The sequence below is a fragment of the Micropterus salmoides genome, unplaced genomic scaffold (genome assembly GCF_014851395.1).
Source record: "Micropterus salmoides isolate LMB-PRFRI ecotype aquatic unplaced genomic scaffold, ASM1485139v1 Ms_hic_scaffold_4, whole genome shotgun sequence".
NCBI lineage: Eukaryota > Metazoa > Chordata > Actinopteri > Centrarchiformes > Centrarchidae > Micropterus > Micropterus salmoides.
The window spans coordinates 20,928,255-20,945,494 of NW_024043372.1; the positions used below are offsets into that span (position 1 = coordinate 20,928,255).

The window sequence follows — 17,240 nt, forward strand, 5'->3', positions numbered from 1 at the left end:
AAGTGTAATTTTAGCATGTTGGGTCCTTGGAAGAGGGACAGCGTGCTGATATATCGGCCGAGACAGGTGAAAGGTTGTTGTCTTGCTTCTGCAAGTGTGAAACTGGTTAGAGCTGCAACTCTGCAGACACACACACACAATGACAGGCACAGTGCTTCAGTGAACATATATGTTCTGAAAGGCAGCAGTATAATAACCTCAAAACAGCACATTATATAAATACATCAAACAACCTTAAGTTCCCAAAACAACTGAAACATACAAAACACTACATTTTTGTTTTTATTTTAAGTTCTGCATATATCTTAATTTAACATTTGCACGATTGTCCAAACTTATTGCAAATATATTACATATAAGTTTATCATCATTATATTAACAAATGTGAACATTTTTTGTCATTTAATATGGTCCATATTATTTTATACATTTTTTAAATTACATTGTATCAGTTCTGTTTGCCTTTGTGGAGAACAGCATATGTTTTCTTGGAAGCTACCAGAACTGTTTGTCGAGTGTGAAGCGAACAGAAGCTTTTTAAACACAGGCACCTGCTACATCTGCATGTTTACAGTAACCTACATGTCACCTACAAAAATGGTAACAGTGAAGCGAACATATTCCATGTTTTAACATGCAAAGAGTCACATGAAACAAAACTCACCACTAAGTCTGATGGAGTTTTTTTTCCTGACAAGCTGAGCTGAACTACTCTGGTATGTTTGGGTGACACTATGGAAAACTGAAAAAATAACTATAACTTTTTTTTATTTTGGGAACTGAAATACTGTAGTGTTAATGGTCACATTGATAACAGATTTTACATGCCATATTCCATGTATTAAAACCTACTCCCATGTCAATGTTCCTTGCTTCAGGTGTTGACAAGATGAGAATAATGCGGATCTTACTATTTTTTAGCGAAACTGTCACCGCACTAAACCACCCTCTTCCTCCGCTACATATCTCACTTTAGTTTGCCAAGGAAGTCAATCAATCCTTGGTGAAATTCTCTGGGTTTGTCCATGTAGCAGGCATGGCGAGCTCCCTCCAACTTTAGCACAACGTGATGTGGAAGTTGTATGAGGTTCTTGTGGGACTGAGCACCCAGATTTGTGTCCAGGGCTCCGAACACAATCAGAGTAGGAGTCTGAAAAGCACACAGGAGTGAGAAGTCAAAGTGAGAGACTATACAACGTTTTCACAAATCCACAGACCACGGCTTTACAGTGTGGAAAAATACACACATTCATGGCTAAGTTGTTGCTGGACAATCCACCATGTACGGCAAACTTTCAAATAATACTGCAATCAGTGTGTAAGTTTTAGTGGGTTACGAATTACAACCAGTGGCTCACGGAGCATCCATGTGCTCCTCGGATGGTCCCATTTCCCGAGTTGTAAAGTCGTTCTTCCGACTTCAGTGCGTGTTCATGTGCTCTTAAGTCGGAATGTGGAATCAACATGGACGCTACTACAAAGATGTGTCGGATTAGCATTATCAGAGCGTATAAACACGCAGACATCTAGTTCACTCTACATGGACAACTAATTACGTTTCTAAAACAGTAATATTATTACAGTTACTAATCCAAGTAACGCTGCGTTACTGCACCATCCTTAACGTGAATGCGCGACTGTGCGGCAGGTCAGCAGCACCGGATTTTGTTGTTCATTTGCGCTGATAGCCAAAAACTAAAGGAAGAAAGGAGAACGAGGGAAAGAGGTGTTCGATCCACAGCTGTAAGTAGCTACTGCCATTATTGTGTCAGAGTCTAAGATGCAAAGAACATTGTCTTCCGTTGCATCTGCTAAAGCAACACTGCAACGTGAAACTTACAGAAAGAAACTCCAGCAGCTACTGTCACTGATGCTTGGACTCGTCGGGAGAGAGTGGCGTTATCGTAATGTTTTGTAAAAATACTGAATACTGCTCTTATAAATAGGCTACATGTGCAGAAAAACAGTAGTTCAAAAGTCGGGATTTACTTGCTTTATTTTTTATTTCAGGCGCTGGTGTTAAGAAACGTTAGGTCTGGGCTTTTGTTTGTTTTGTTTTGTAAAAAACACACTCCTTGCTGCTGTTATGAATATGATGTTAGTTAAAAAGTCAGGAGAGGCTGCTTTGTTTGGGGTTGAAGGGGGGTGGTAGTGAAAGCAGTGTTTCCCATAATTATCAACGCCGCCACCCTAGGCTATTGATTTTTTAAAATTTTTATTAGGCGTATTTAAAATTTTTAAAACCTGTCCAAAGTTAGAATATAGCTGGGTTGTCTCATATTTGCACAATCTTTCCCGCTCTCACCTCAATAGTTTGGTACTGCTGTGGAGTGTAACTTCGGGTGCCGACTGGTGCAATGGGAATGAAACCATGTAGCTGAGCACTGTTCTTCATGAGGAAGGGGATGGAGTAATGTCCACTCATGGAGGGGCTCAAAAGCACAGCTGCCCTGACACCCAAAGACTCCATGAACCTTGAAAGGAGGTCCACCCGATTCTGGTCGGTCTTCAGAGCGTCTGAGTCTGGCGATTTTCCATACCCTACAAGAAGAAGAAATTGTGAAAAGGTAAGACATTATTATTATTATTGTTATTTTTAAATAAATGTAACTACAAACTGTTCAGAACTGTGTTCTTTGAAATGTGTACACAGTAGATTTTGAATGTATTCAGACCGGTTCACTTTTTATTTATATTCTTGTGTTGCATACTTCAGAAAAAAAAAAAAAATCACACCAAGATGGGAGTTTTGAGTTCTTCTTAAGCTACTCTGCTCTCTACACTGAACCTGAATCCTTGAAATTAATTAGCATACCAGACAATACATACAGCGATGACAATTGTGTGTAAAAGTGATGTCATTATTATTTTCACTAACATTAGTGGTGGTTATGTGCCTACCTGGCAGGTCCATTGCTAAGGCCTGATATCCATTGGTCGCCAGCAGGGCCATCGTACCGAGTTCTTCCCAGGTTTTGGATGTGAAGGCCTGGCCATGAAGAAGAACCACTTGCAGCCTGCAAACAGAAATTGTTTTCTTCTCCGTTTCTCAGCGTTTAATAACTAGCACAGACCTGGCAAGGTGAGCATGTTATCAGCCCTGCCTGTGTATGTTAAGCATCTAAAACTTACCAACAGACGACCCACACAGCACATTACCTCCCAAAATGTTCACTTGTGTCAACTCACCTCGGCAATATCTGTCGCCCAGCTCCATCAACAGGCAACGCTTCTCTGAAGAACAGTGGAGGGTCCCCTGGGAGCTGTCCAGTGCGAATAGAGACGTTGATGGTCGGAAGAGGAGGTGGCGGGGTGGCCATCAGTCCCATTCTTTGAGCTTCAAGAGACGGCTCCATGCTGCCCTGGCGAATGGATGGCAGCAGCAGGTACAGCAGTAACGTGGCCAACAACACCAGGCCCAGAACAACAAGACGATTACGCAAGAAATTCATTTCGTCAAGATGAACGATCTAGGAAAAGTAGTAGACAGTACATTTTCTGAGAGCCCATCATTTCGATATTATTCATTTAATATTTCTATTTGCTTAATAATGTTTATGGACGTTGACATCATGATCCACCCATCCATTGTGGTTTACTGTATGCTTTTGTCAGTGTTCATTTTCTAAAAGTGTACGAGCAGTTTTTAAAACCACCCTCTTAGGTTTAATCATCCCCATTGACATATTCATCAACTATATGGCGGAGATAGCATGAACAGGAAAACAATCTTTCTCTAGACTGATGTCTCCAGATGTCAGCAATTATCTTGAACATTCACACAAAGCCACTGTAAAAGAAACCTTCTGTTCTTTTGACATTACTGAAGTGTAGTTCTACCTTCATGAGGTGAACATGAATAGTTTTAAATTCTGCATCTTAGAAAGAAAAAGATTTGCTCAAAAGTGAAGGTTTCAGTGGACAGATAAGGCCTTGGCAAAGAAGGTGAACACTGCAAATTGCCAACCACAATCCAATCAGCATTAAGCGCACAATGAACACTGCTCGAGGTGCAACCAGAAAACTGTACCTGTGGCTGTTGATGTCAACCAGGTAAGGATGGTTTGACAGTTTAGGACCGAATGTGGTTGTGCAGGGATACAGGTTGAAACTAAAAACACCCAAAGCGACGTGAAAGCTAAATGAAAGTTAACCATCCAGGATTGAGAAGAACACAGCTGTAGTAAGCGGGCCTGTGTAATTTAGATAAAAATATACAAAAAAGCTAAGATTAGCTCGATGTGACGCTCTTCTACTAACGTTAGCTACATCTCTGTATCAATGGGACGCTGTATGAGACGAGATGTGATAATGATGCAGCACCAGAGAACATACCAACACAGAGCAGATAATTGTTAAGACACGTTCACTGACAGAAGGACGAGGCTTCCTGCTTTATCGTCATGTCTTCTGCATTGCTGGTTGCCAGTGAAATGTTGCTGGAAGGCTTCGGGGTCGATGCTGGTGGTCGGTTTAGCTAACGTTAGCAAACTGAGAGGCGCTAGCTACACATGTTTTTACTGACAATAAACTACATTTACAGTCACCCTTCCTCGGACAGAAAATTTCCCATCAACCAAAAGTAAAGACTGAAACAACCACCCGAGCAAGTCCACAAATGCAAAAATATATTTGATCTACGGCGGTCTAAACGGGTCTAAACTGTCTGTTCCTCATCGGAGCACATTGCGAGCTGCACAAAACAAAACTAAGCATCAATACGTCATTTCCTGCTGAAGCGGTCAGAAAATTCACACATTTGTCAAAGATACATAGTCTATTTTAAATTAACGCACGTGTTTTCCAGATAACACGACGTGGTGTTGGATACTTAGTAACAACAACAAATAATGTGTATATATATAGATCTCTCTCTATATATACACACATATATATATATATATATATATATGTGTGTGTGTGTTATGTGTATACACACACACACACACACATATATATATATATATATATAATGACTCTAAACCATTTTGAACTTTCCCCAAAGAAAGGAACAGAAATTAGTTGATTTAAAGGAAGTGTTTGTGCTATTCGGTGCAGGAAAGGATGTGATGTCTTTTACATTGTCCATCTGCTTTTGATCTTTGGGAAATACAACAAAATTCCATAAACCAAACTTCAATGTATTTAATGTCACTTGTAGTTTATACCTGGATACCCCGAAACACTGTCTCAAGTTGAACCCCTGAGGTTTATGACAGTACTTAATTTTTAGTCGTCTCTCTTTCAAGGTACAAGGTAGATTTATTTAATATTTTACAACACAGGGTTGTATAATGAGATCTTTTGATTTCAATATGTAATACCTCATAGGCTGTCTTTTCCTGTAACTTTGTTGTAAAATGCAAACATCAGTCTGAGTCATCAGTATTTGATACAGATACAGCACAGCAAAATATTATTGCAGAAACACTAAACATGTGTTGTTAAATAGATGGAACAACAATGTTCAAAGAGCCCAGCAGTGGGTGTATAAGCTGATGATGCCCATTTAAAAGCAGAATCTTTTTAAGACAAAAAAACACTCCCAGTAGGCAACAGTCTACAGAAAATTACTGTTTTAATATTAAAATGCATTGATTCAAAAGGAGAATATGAAATGTTAAATACATTAAAATCCTGTGCAACCCTTTCATTTCATTTTCTCAGGCTTTCAGATGACACAATCAAAACACTTTGGTAAAGTAAGGCTTTTAAATTAAAGGTCATTTCCTTATTAAAGTTGAAACAACTGCTTCTAAAATGGAGGGATGGAGTGGTAAAAAAAGTAAAAACAACAAAAGCCAAACAACTGTATGCAAGTTGCAAGAAGATGTCATGTCCAAATAAAAACACACACATTCACAATAGAAAAACAATAGTACCTTTTACCTTCAACATACAGATTTCTGGACTACTACTGAAATGGTCCAAAAATCCTTGCTCCTACTCTCTCTAACCTCTTCAAAGATAATGACAAACCAAATAAATGGTTAGACCATTTTTAAAATGCTACTGAGTTAAAGGCCAAGGAAGGTACAACAATCCCAACAATCATTTCTTTTCAGACAAGATTCACAGTGAACACATCTCGATCATGACATTATATGGAAAAACACCATAACATACTGTAATGTACTGAGTGTATGCCTTACAGGTATCTGTGTCCAGCAAAAGGATATAAGTTCACCTAATGTACATGGACTAAAGACAGATTCACCTCAACAGAAAATTAGATGTTAGTTAAAGTGCAGCATTTTGAAATTTTGCAGCATACATAAAATGTTCTATTGCAATACTATTAGTGTGAGTCGCCGTTTATCAGTTGGTCAAAAAACAAACAAAAAAACAGTAAAACATTCACTTGCTCACTGGCATCAAAACTTATTTTAGGTAGCTAAATACTTTTTGGAGCCATACAGAAGTTACTGTATACATATGAAACTGCTCAGCTAGCTTCAGTTTAGCAAATATATTTACTTTAAGATTTAGGTACAGTAGTCGCTATCATTATAGTGCCACTCGCAGGAACCCCGACAGAAGCTGCAGTGCAAGCAAGTCAAACTACACACTAAAAAAATCATCATCAATCATCATCAATTTATAGCTCAATCAATACTGGATTTCTGAGGCTGATTAGATATTTGAAAGTTTAAAACATCTGATAACAGCACATCGGCCAACTTTTTTTGAACATAATCACAAAAATTTTCTAAAGGGTCCCTTATTTTGGTTACCAAATAACTGTGACAAAGACAATTTATAATGGAAAATAAACATATTTTGGGCATTTCTGTAATACAGTTTCTTGTTACTTATCAGTTGTCTGCAACGCCAATCCCAATATATCTGGGAAAAGCTTAAATCTCCAATGATCGTTTGGATTTATACTGCTAGTATCTGATAATCCTCCCCTCTGTTCTGAAGAAATGAACACATATTTATATAACTTGGTGGCTGAAATGTAACTTTGACATGAAGACCATAACTTGTTTTCACAGTGATATCCATGTAGATCAAAATACACTATTTGCAGACAAATAATCACATTAATATTTTTAGAGATCTTGTCCACACTTTCCTTTTCTATACATTTTCCTTGTTAATTAAAGGCATTTGTAGTTAATATTAGTATAAGGTATAAAGCACTGTGCCCAGCAGAGGAAAACCTCAATAATCACAACTTGTAAACAAAGGCAACCATAAAGCAAGAGCACTTTGTAGCGCAGTTAAGGCACAATTTTCAACTGAAACAGGCAGGTCCAGTCGTGTTGTTTCTATAAGCCAAAGATAACCAAAGCGATGTGAGACTCCATTTGTCCTCATTTATCACCTTCTGGTGTAGCTGGTGGAATCCAGCCGTCGTGTTATGTTGTTCGATTGTTTTCATAAGGCATTTTATCAGTTCCAAATTTACACTATAGTCCCATTGAATGTGGTGTGATAGTAGAAGTATATGGAGGTCAGGATCATTATGGAGCATGGCAGTTATGATTTTTGATTTCATAATTTGATATAAGTTAATGAGCAGTTGCCATATTGATGGAAGGACATCAGTTCCAGGAGGCGGACCTCTTGTCTCTTGTCAGATGGCATCTGTGTGTGCTGGGGATAAAAGTCTCCTGTCATACTGGGAGACCTTTGAAAACACGACTGACTGTCTGCTGCTGTCAATGCATCTGTATCACTAGTGCACAGAAACTTACCACCTTGAAGTCAAACTGTCCTTTTCAGAGCCGGCAGAAGTAGTGAATACTTTGGGCTTCTCTGTTTCCTCAGTGTAGCAGAGTGAGGAGTCCCAGTGGGAGTAAAAGGCAAAGGGGCCAGGTCCCAAAGACAGAGGAGGCTTTATTCTGCCCTTTTTCTTTCTGAGCACAGGCTTCACCCCTGTACCCACTGTAGCACTGGCACTGGAAGTGTGTGTGGAAACGAGCCAGCTCAGCTTGGCCAGGCACGCCTGTAACCTTCAGCCGTCCGCCCTGGCCGGTGATGCTGTGTGTTGAGGGGCTGAGATGCAGGTAAACGTCATTGTCTGGTATTTTGCGCAGACAGCGGCCGTGGGATTTACACAGCTCCTTACTGCACTGTTCTGCTGCTGTAGACACATTGAGCAGGTACTGGCCCAGCGGTCCCTGAAGATACTCATTTATGGCGGAGCAGCTGGCCTGCAAGCAACAAAAGAAAAGGTATATTAACCCCAAACCACTGAATACTAGGCTATTCAGCATCAAATGAGCAGAGTGCAATGCTTACCCTGCTGCCTGTATAGGAGGTGTCCCCCCAGAAGATTACACCTGCAACTCCAAGTGCAACGCTCTCACCAATGGTAGAGACCAAATCCATCTGCAAAACATTTACACCAACAGTTTAGTCATGTTCCAAACAATGAGGGATTTTTAGTGCATTTGATTTCCACAAATGAATCAATACAAATTTATATTGTAACTAAGCTAATATATATTTAACAAACTATAATGTTAACCTGTATTTAATCTAAACTTCTCATGACAGCACACTTAGTCCAAGCTGAAACAATACTTAATGTTGTCGATTTTCCACATGCTACCCATAAAACTACACACTACACAGGCATTTTCTATTCATCAGCAACATGTGTTATCCTTGCAGCTCCATCCTCCCATCCAGTGGTTAAACATAATAACTGAACTCCTCCTAGATAACATAACAAATGTAGAAGTCTCCTGTACTTGATGAATTGTTGCTCTGGCCAACTAACCTCTGTTAGGGTGGTCATCTCATTGATGTAAGTAGGGCGGGTATAAACAAAAACAGGGCGTGCTAATCCATCCCCAACAGGTGCCAAGCGCATCGCCTCCTTCACCCTGTTTCGGACAAAGAGGCGCCCATAATTTGTGGAGCTCAGTACAGAGCCCATGTATATCGACGGGAAGAACGCCGTGCATTCCATCCACAGCCAGTTAAGTTGGTTATTGCGGTCCATCTCCACAGCAGGACAGCGGCCGTTGTAGTTCTTCAGGCCACTCCTGTAGTCATGGTTGTAACAATCTGGAAACAGGTAGAAGCCCCACAGCTGATTGGGCCTCAGATTCTTGGCAAGTTTCAAAGTCTCCAGCATGAATTTGCGAGCCGACAGCTCAAATTCCTGCTGTGCAACTTTCTTCACTTGTTCCGGGGTCCACGTAGGGTTCTTTCTGGCCACCATTTCACGGGATTTATTTCGATAGATATCTTTAATATCCCAATTTCGGATCCACAATGGGCGCCACTCCTCCCAGTCAAGAACAGCTAAACCTTTGGCCAGAGGTTCACGTAAATATTTTTGCAAACCTTCAGGCATCTTTTCATAGTGCTGACTGAGGCTGGCAAGCTGTGGAAGGCCTCCGTTCACTGCAGTGCCACCATGCTCATAATAGGGATACAACCCAAGGCGTTCTTTATAGAAAATGGTAAGGTTCTGCCGGACAAAGCCCTCATTGGGGGACGCCACAATGTCAAACTGGTCCAAAGATAAAGTTACACGATGTCGGGGAAAACAATCTTCTGTTGGGGCATTCCAGGCAAGAAGAACTGGCTTCTGGGAATATAATGGCCATCTTGTCTGCTTTATGTCTGCTGAACACACAACTGTCCATGATGTAAACAGAGTCAGAAGCAACCAGGGCAGCTGGCCAGCTGTGGTGAAGAGAGAGTGAAATACAGCCTCCATGGTCACTGCTCACCTACTCTCCTCTTCCTCTTGAAAAGAAATAAAAAGCACTTTTGTTAGATTCAGCCAAAAATAAAAATAAAACCCCAAATAGTTCTAAATATCTCCACAGATGACCCAGGGAACTAAACACTTTTTCTATTGATGTCACAGATAGCACATCTAATATTTTATAGTTCCAGGTAAGTTAGTAAAAGCAACATGAACTCAAAAGCAGACTGAGTTTCAGAGAGCATCTAGAAAACGGGAATAAATGTCTATTGTAGATTATTGTAAAATGCTTATTACCAATATAACCAAGTAAGTTATGGAAATTAGAAGTCAACTTCCTCTTTGACTGAATCATTTTTCTTCGGGAACTCGGTAGCTTAAATAAGTTTGATGTTGAACACAACGAAATGTAACGTTAAAGCAAAAAGAAACGAACCAAGACATCTACTTTTAACATTTAACACTAAGTTAAATTAATAACTTCGCCAAATGAGCTCACAGTCCCATTGAAACGGACAAATGTGCTAAGTCAGCTAACGTGTTGTTTCTTATTCCTCCTGACCTGTTCCGATGAAGCTGCGGACTCGGGCTTATTCCACTCCTGTAACCTTCAGATAACTTGATTTTCCACCGCCCTGCCATGTGAAAAGTGTTAGTCATAGTCTGCTCAATCCATGTTGATGAATAAATGTAAGCCAACTAAGGCTAACACAGTTATCTGTAGAGGGAGCGACGCTGACGAGTGAAGAGTCTGTGGGTAAAACCCAACGTTGAGCAACAACAGTTCAGTGAATTGAGTTCCAGAGCAGGGGGGGTGTGGATCTACGAAACACATAATGTGTCTTGTTTTGCCGTTTGGATTATTACAGTATGAGGTTTTACTGTAAAACAAGTATTATTTAACATTTAACCATGATTATAACCCCGTCTGGTATAAATCTGAGGGTAAAATGACGCCCCAATGCCGCTCACCCTCCCCCGGAATGAAGACCAAAGTAATCTGTTCTAGCTCTGCTCTGAATTGGCTGGAGAAGCGTGTTTCATAGATAAGGCCAAGTTACACACAAGCTACACACTATATTAGTTGGCTGGGTTTTTTTCCTCCTATGAAGCTTATTTTAGCAAGTTTTATTTAACTACAGTGTAACAAATACCACCTTAATTGTTACATACAAAAATGTATCAATGAGTGAATGAATATATATATATATATATATATATATATATATATATATATATATAAAATGGTATTTTGCAAAAGCAGGGGGAACAAACTGGCTTTCAGAGACAGTCCTCACTTAAGCCATATTTTATATTGTATTTTCAGTGGCCGTAAGCATATCATAAACCGAGTTAAACTGTAGATCATTTAGCCACCATTTATAAACTCTCCAAGCTCAGTGCAACTTTCTCAGAATAGGCATGATTTCAGCATTAAAAAGATGGCAATGGCAGGTCTTCTTGCATCTGTTCAGACGAACGTCACTTCGTCATCGTAAAAGCTGTCAGGCTATTCTTCCATAGCTACATGTTCAGCTTGAATAGAGAATGCACCGAATGGTAACACTTGGCCTCTGTGATGCAGCAAACATCAATATTCTTAAAAGATATAATAAAACGTAAAAATCTGTCATCTCACGTGTGTCCAAATAATGTCTCTTACCAGCAACCTTTTTCTCCCTAATCTCCGGATGAAAGTAGTCCAGTGAAGCTGATCATTATCATAGTCTTGAAACAAAAGAGTTCCTTCTGTGTTGAAATCCACCCCAGACTGGTGTTTAAATATCCGGCAGACTCCACCTCACATGAACACATATTTTTGCCTATACTTTGCCTTTTGAATAAGGGGAGTTTCAAAGAGTACCTTTCTTTGCCTGCTTCTCTGATGTCATCCAATTCCAATCTGTACTGTGAATACATTATTCTGATGTCATTTACCGGACTCACAAACAAGTTATATATGTTTACCAGTAGTAAGTTCAAATGAAGACATTGAAAGCTTATAACAGTATATAATATAATATGTACACATACCTGGCAATAAAAGTATAAACCAATTCACAGGATTTATGCCAGACATGGCTTACAAATGAGCCTCAGGTGTTGGCTGGGACAGGTGTAAAGTTTGCTTGGGTAAACCACACACATTTAGGATATGCATTATATTCCTTTATGAAGATTTTGGCACTCCAAAACAAATTTCTGAGTATCAATGTGTTGAAACATCTGTTCATCGTTATAGTTACATGCTTGTGAGCTGTGAGCATCATGGTGAGTAATGTCACAATAACGGTTTTACTGTGACAGTTATAGACACATCAACTGCTTTTATAAGATTTTTTTATTTTACGAGATTAGTATATGGTGGCAGGTTCTTACTGTACAGACTGTAAACTCAGGTGACTTCAAACAAATGGGGTGTTGAATTTTTGTTTTGAAACACTAGTCTCTTTCTTACATGTGTAAAGAAAGATCTTACACGATGGCCATTAAATTGTCTCTAAAAGTTATGACCACTGAGAGTAAAACGCGAAGGTCAACAAACACTATGAGAATCCTGTTGCCACCAAGTGACTTCACCATATAGGGACTTATTGTAGATGCCACTACTCAAGAGCTGGGACAGTGACCATGACTCATAGCTGACTGATAACCTTTTGTTGAACTAAAAAGGGTCATTGTAGTTAATGCATTACTACAAAAAGGCCTTTTGTAAGACAAAGTATCTATTTGCACTTATAGCAAAAAAAAACACATTAAGGTGCTTTAATTGATAACATCTGTATTTTCACACAGTTTACCTCATTGCACCAAACCATTATTCCCCTTTTCAAATACACACTCAGACCACACAATAGATTTGTCTCCTGAAGACAGTGTACATACTGTACATATAAAACAGCCTTTGTTGGTCAGCAAAGCCAGAGAGTTGTTGGTTTTGCAGAGTCAAATATTTTCTTTTAACTCCGATACTGCAATTCACCTCATGGCCTTGCATATTATTACAGCTTTGTGAAAGTAAACAATAGAAAGTTATTGTACTTCCACATCTCCCCCAGACTCAGCTGAAAAAGGTACTTGCCCGGAGGTAAAAAAAAAAAAAAAAAAGCACAGAGACGTGTGTAGAGTAAAATCATTTCATGGAAGCAATAAAGTGGAGTACACTTTGGCACAGGCCTCTTTATCCTCTAAGGAGAACAATATGACAGACAGCTTTGCAGAAACCCCTTTCCCATGGAGATGGCATTAATGGCCTTCAGTTCTCTCTGAACTTCATCCATCACTCATTAGTAAACCCCCCCCCCACACACACACACTTCACTTCACTCCCCAACAACGGTTTGCCTTTGCAATTTCCTCTGCAGGTGGCTAATTTCATCACAGGTGGAGGTCAGTAGGATTATTTCTACTACATGGGTAAACAGGCCTTATCAGTTCATCTAGTGTTTACAACCTTTGACAAAAACATGAATTCTCTATCGTTAGAAAAGATTATTGGACAATTATCTTTAATTATATTATATAAAGACTGGCAAGAGAACAAAAAGAGATTTCCTCCTGTAACTTCCTATGAACTTAATCTTAGTTTTTCAGTTTGGATTGCAAATTACTAGCTGTCCCATTAACAAAGCTCCAGATGGAGGTAGCATTACACAGACTATGGGAAAAAATATTTTATCAGAAAAAATTGTCCAGAGAAGTCTTAAAACTTTGGAAATGTCTTCTATATATTTCTCTTCAGGAACTTAAAATTCTTTAAATCCCTAAATAACATGACTTAATTAAATCTTTCCATTTGTACTTCACTCAGGAAAATACGGTGTCTATCAGGTTTTTAGAAATAATACAGTTCATGACTCCCAAGTCCTTTTAGAGTTAGACATTTCACCAAGCAGGTCTAACTTCCTACACCTAAGAATAGTTCTTCGGGTCACGTCATTACAGACAGTCATACAGTATACAATGTGGGAGAATGCAACCATTGGACAAAAAAAAAAACTCCTCCTAATAAGTGGACCTTATTTTGAGAAATACATTTTTTAAAACTGGAATCAACCAATTAAATACCCAACATGTGTAACTTTTCAGTTTTAGAATGTGAAACATTCTCTCAGGTTGCTAAAACTTCCCAGAAAGAAATACCCCCACAACATAACCTCAGTGGCCCTCAGGTAGGTACAGCGTGGTGTCTATTTTAGCACCTTCACTTGCAACCTTAAATTCAAAATATTTTCACAGTTTCAGTTTTTATAGGCAATGATGTTTCCCTTGATCTTGTGAAGTAAATGCACATTAATATGCTATTAAGCTATGATATATTCATATAAAAAAGTACCATGACACAGTTTAGCATTTTCAAATTGTAATTAAAAAACAATATAATAAATTAAAAGTGAAACATAGTATGCCAAAGCAGCAAATGAAACAACAGGATCTCTTACTAGACTCTCTGCTGCTGTGTACATGTGTGGCTCTGAGGTCATTGAAGCCAGTCCATCCAACATTATAATATGACATTAATCCACTTTTTGTGGGCCTCTGATTGTCAACTCCTCCCTACACTATTACCGATAAGCAGATCCTGTTACATGCATAATAAAGCAAACCATGATGCTGTCAAAAAACTGAAGTGTGCACTTATACTTTCCCGCACTACTTATGACCGTGACAGAGGGTTACATTTTCCTTCAACTCCTCAAGTTCAATGTATCAATCCGGGAAACAATCTGCAGCAATTAATTCAGGACATTTCGTCCTGTGTCTGCACACACATTCACACATGACATGCACACAAACTGTGATCTGTAAACTGAGTAGGATTTGTTTTGTTTTTTGCCAACTTGGCCCCCTTCTAGATCCCCACTGGTGACTTTTTCTGTGTCTAACTGCACACAAGCCAAAAACAGATCACATGCAGAGGCTCAGCACACATTGCATCAGCCTGTCCACATTAAGGGCATCAAATATATCAGGAGATCATGTTATTTTAAAAGGTGGTTCAGGCTTCCAGTTGTAGGAGAAACCACAGGACGGAGTTGATGGAGTGGCTAGTCTTAGACGCTCCTTGGACAACATCAAGCTTCACAGAGGACAACTGGGAAGTCTACATGGATGCAAGGGTGGTCCAGCTTTATAATTCCCTGGAAGGACACAAAGGAGATTAAAGTTATTTGGACTGAGAGCTACCGCTGATGGGTAAAGCCTTAGTTCAGGGGTTAGAATTTCTTCACCTGAGGTGTAAGATTTTTGTGAATCCTCTTCAGCTTGGCTTTTTTACGTCCATTTTTTGTCACAATTGTCTCTTCATAGAACTCATGGGCCAAGTCGCCATCTTCATCAAAGAACATGGAGCTGCAGCAGAGAGACAAAATTAATTATCTGTACATGCATGTGTGTGACAATACTACAAGATATTACCAGAGTCATTTTAAGAGTACTTTTTAATCTAACATTATTTTCACACATACTGTATTGTGTCACACAAAAAGAAAGAAATCAGAAAGCCACTAAAGAATGTACAAAAAAAGTAGTTTTATGGTGTCAAACTCTTAAACATGTGAGCATTAAAAAAAGCAAAGCAAACTGCTTAGTTTGCATGCAGGGGTCTGCCTATGGGCTTTAAAAGTACGAGGGAAAGTTTTCTGTGCAAACATAGGATGGCCGATGGCCAGTCTTTTTTAAAAATGACTTAACTTGAGCAGATAAGAAACCATGTCATACAACATTATCACTGTTTCCAAGAACATCTACGTAAGAATACTAACTGATTCTACTTTTGTTCTTTACATTCCTGTGTGCTGCTGGGCCAACACGAATTTCACCTGCAGGGGATTAATAAAGGAATATCTTATCTTATGCATTGCTACATCGGCAGGAACTGAGTGATCACATGAATATGGAGCTATTCTCTGGAGGAACACCCTGGAAACAAAGGGGAGAAGGACCACCAACTAATCTAAAAACTCTAAACTAATAACTGAATAGAGTAAACAAAAAAGAAACTGCTTTTACTGGGAATTAAGAGGAATATCACACTGTAAGGCAATTAGATTATTAGAACAGATCAGTATATGTGAGTCTATCGGTCTGCTACTCTCCAGTCTGTATTTACCTTCGTCTAGTCAACACAAAAGGTGTTGCACCTTGGAAACTTCGAACTCTCGCCAGTGAATGCTCGTTTCCTTCTTTGGTTGGCTCGTCCGTACTACCCGAGCCAGAAAAAGGCCAAAATCCTTTGGATTTGGAGCCACTGCCACCCATCTTCAGCTGCAGCACATAATTTTCTTGGGTCACAGGACTGCCAGTGGTTATACAGTATTACTGTACCAGATGAGATGAACCTTCAGAGTACTAAAGCTATGGAAAGTGACACATGAAAGGGAGGAGTTAAGTCATTTTAGGCAATATATTTTACCATGGGCAAACAAAATATTTACAATTAACATCACCCATCTTAGATTAGCTAGTCCTGAAATGCGGTACCACAGACACATTTAACCTTCAATATGACATATGAAAACAACTGGACTATGGATCATAACACGTGTATTTGCATTCATAGCAAAATGATACTATAGATGCCATTATTCTACAGCCATTTTAATAACATATTGCCAATAGCTAACATAGAAGACACAGATTATAAAGACTGTGCCCAGGCTGATGTGAAGTCCAGTTAGGTTATAATTCGTGTCATATGTCCTTTTGTCAGCAGGCCGGTTACATGACAATGCAATCAGAAAATGCAACATTACAATAAGAGAGTCCTGCCAACGTCGCAAACCTGACCACCCTTCTATGTCCTATTATACAATCAGGTTAAATTAGTATTTGAAAATAAGAAAATGCTGTATAGCGTTAGGCAGCTCCAGTCCACAGGGCTCGGTAACATTGGCTCATCTGATCAGGACAGCTAACGTAGCTAGCTAGCTTTGACTAAATTGGTCCTGCTTGCGTTAGTTGCTGTAGCTGTTATGTCACTTTTTGTCCTGGCTGCTAACATTACCATTAGCTAACGACAGTTAGCACTAGCATTAGCCAACATGTCAACATGTTTCTATCTTATTTCACAAAGTAAGTAGTTTACTGACGCTGCCAAATGCTAACGTTAGCTGCGTTCACAACTGGCGTTTGTCGCTTCCGCTTTGCTAACGTTAGTTGAAAACATACCTAAAGTGGGGTTTGGTGTGTTCGCAGGTAAGAAATGTTCTCTGATGAATTTGTCTTGGTGGGCTGCTAAATCTGTACAGGCAAAAACACACAACTACGCTAGCTGTTTATGCAAACTAACGTTACACGTTGTTCTTCTCTGTCTTTTTCTCTGACGGCTGGCAAAGACACTATGGTGAGCTCACGCCACCACATGGGCAGGAGTGGTAAACTAGAAACCTGTACAAGGGAAGAAAGCAGCTAGAATGTGCTGAATATGGAGAAAAAACTATATCAGAGCAAATCCCTGAAGCCAGGTTCTAAAATATTGTAAAAACGAGAAGAGTGGAGGCTGTTAACGTTATAAAAGCATTTAAAATGGCCATGGTTTTGAATGAGATACAGTACAGTAACG

At 39.3% G+C, this 17,240-nt stretch overlaps 3 protein-coding genes across 4 annotated transcripts; all 3 read right to left on the reverse strand.

Annotated features, from left to right (window-relative positions):
- Nucleotides 1–269: 269 nt before the first annotated feature.
- abhd14a (abhydrolase domain containing 14A) lies at nucleotides 270–4,684 on the reverse strand. Of its 2 annotated transcripts, none has more exons than XM_038696348.1 (5): nucleotides 4,336–4,684; nucleotides 3,190–3,470; nucleotides 2,902–3,017; nucleotides 2,306–2,541; nucleotides 270–1,150 (listed from the first exon to the last, which is right to left on the reverse strand). In XM_038696348.1, exons 2-5 carry the CDS (start codon nucleotides 3,450–3,452, stop codon nucleotides 968–970), a joined length of 798 nt encoding a protein of 265 aa, XP_038552276.1. In that variant the 5' UTR covers nucleotides 3,453–3,470; nucleotides 4,336–4,684; the 3' UTR covers nucleotides 270–967. The 2 variants fall into 2 exon arrangements, with proteins under 2 accessions (XP_038552276.1, XP_038552278.1); XM_038696350.1 differs by lacking the exon at nucleotides 4,336–4,684 and adding an exon at nucleotides 4,031–4,300.
- An 877-nt stretch (nucleotides 4,685–5,561) lies between these two features.
- hyal2b (hyaluronidase 2b) lies at nucleotides 5,562–10,458 on the reverse strand. The gene is made up of 4 exons (XM_038696441.1): nucleotides 10,239–10,458; nucleotides 8,735–9,714; nucleotides 8,251–8,340; nucleotides 5,562–8,162 (listed from the first exon to the last, which is right to left on the reverse strand). Exons 2-4 carry the CDS (start codon nucleotides 9,683–9,685, stop codon nucleotides 7,773–7,775), a joined length of 1,431 nt encoding a protein of 476 aa, XP_038552369.1. The 5' UTR covers nucleotides 9,686–9,714; nucleotides 10,239–10,458; the 3' UTR covers nucleotides 5,562–7,772.
- A 1,980-nt stretch (nucleotides 10,459–12,438) lies between these two features.
- On the reverse strand, nucleotides 12,439–17,004 carry tusc2b (tumor suppressor 2, mitochondrial calcium regulator b). The gene is made up of 4 exons (XM_038697135.1): nucleotides 16,847–17,004; nucleotides 15,789–16,033; nucleotides 14,908–15,028; nucleotides 12,439–14,817 (listed from the first exon to the last, which is right to left on the reverse strand). Exons 2-4 carry the CDS (start codon nucleotides 15,935–15,937, stop codon nucleotides 14,752–14,754), a joined length of 336 nt encoding a protein of 111 aa, XP_038553063.1. The 5' UTR covers nucleotides 15,938–16,033; nucleotides 16,847–17,004; the 3' UTR covers nucleotides 12,439–14,751.
- Nucleotides 17,005–17,240: the final 236 nt, after the last annotated feature.

Coding starts and splice junctions, on each gene's coding strand:
- hyal2b (XM_038696441.1), bottom strand. CDS start 9,685: ATGGAGGCTGTATTTCACTCTCTCTTCACCACAGCTGGCCAGCTGCCC. Junction 8,341..8,734: donor AGATGACCACCCTAACAGAG/GTTAGTTGGCCA, acceptor AATGTTTTGCAG/ATGGATTTGGTCTCTACCAT. Junction 8,163..8,250: donor CCTCCTATACAGGCAGCAGG/GTAAGCATTGCA, acceptor TGTTGCTTGCAG/GCCAGCTGCTCCGCCATAAA.
- abhd14a (XM_038696348.1), bottom strand. CDS start 3,452: ATGAATTTCTTGCGTAATCGTCTTGTTGTTCTGGGCCTGGTGTTGTTG. Junction 3,018..3,189: donor GGGCGACAGATATTGCCGAG/GTGAGTTGACAC, acceptor TTCTGTTTGCAG/GCTGCAAGTGGTTCTTCTTC. Junction 2,542..2,901: donor CTTAGCAATGGACCTGCCAG/GTAGGCACATAA, acceptor TTCTTCTTGTAG/GGTATGGAAAATCGCCAGAC.
- tusc2b (XM_038697135.1), bottom strand. CDS start 15,937: ATGGGTGGCAGTGGCTCCAAATCCAAAGGATTTTGGCCTTTTTCTGGC. Junction 15,029..15,788: donor TTTGTGTTGACTAGACGAAG/GTAAATACAGAC, acceptor TCTCTGCTGCAG/CTCCATGTTCTTTGATGAAG. Junction 14,818..14,907: donor ACAAAAATCTTACACCTCAG/GTGAAGAAATTC, acceptor GTGTCCTTCCAG/GGAATTATAAAGCTGGACCA.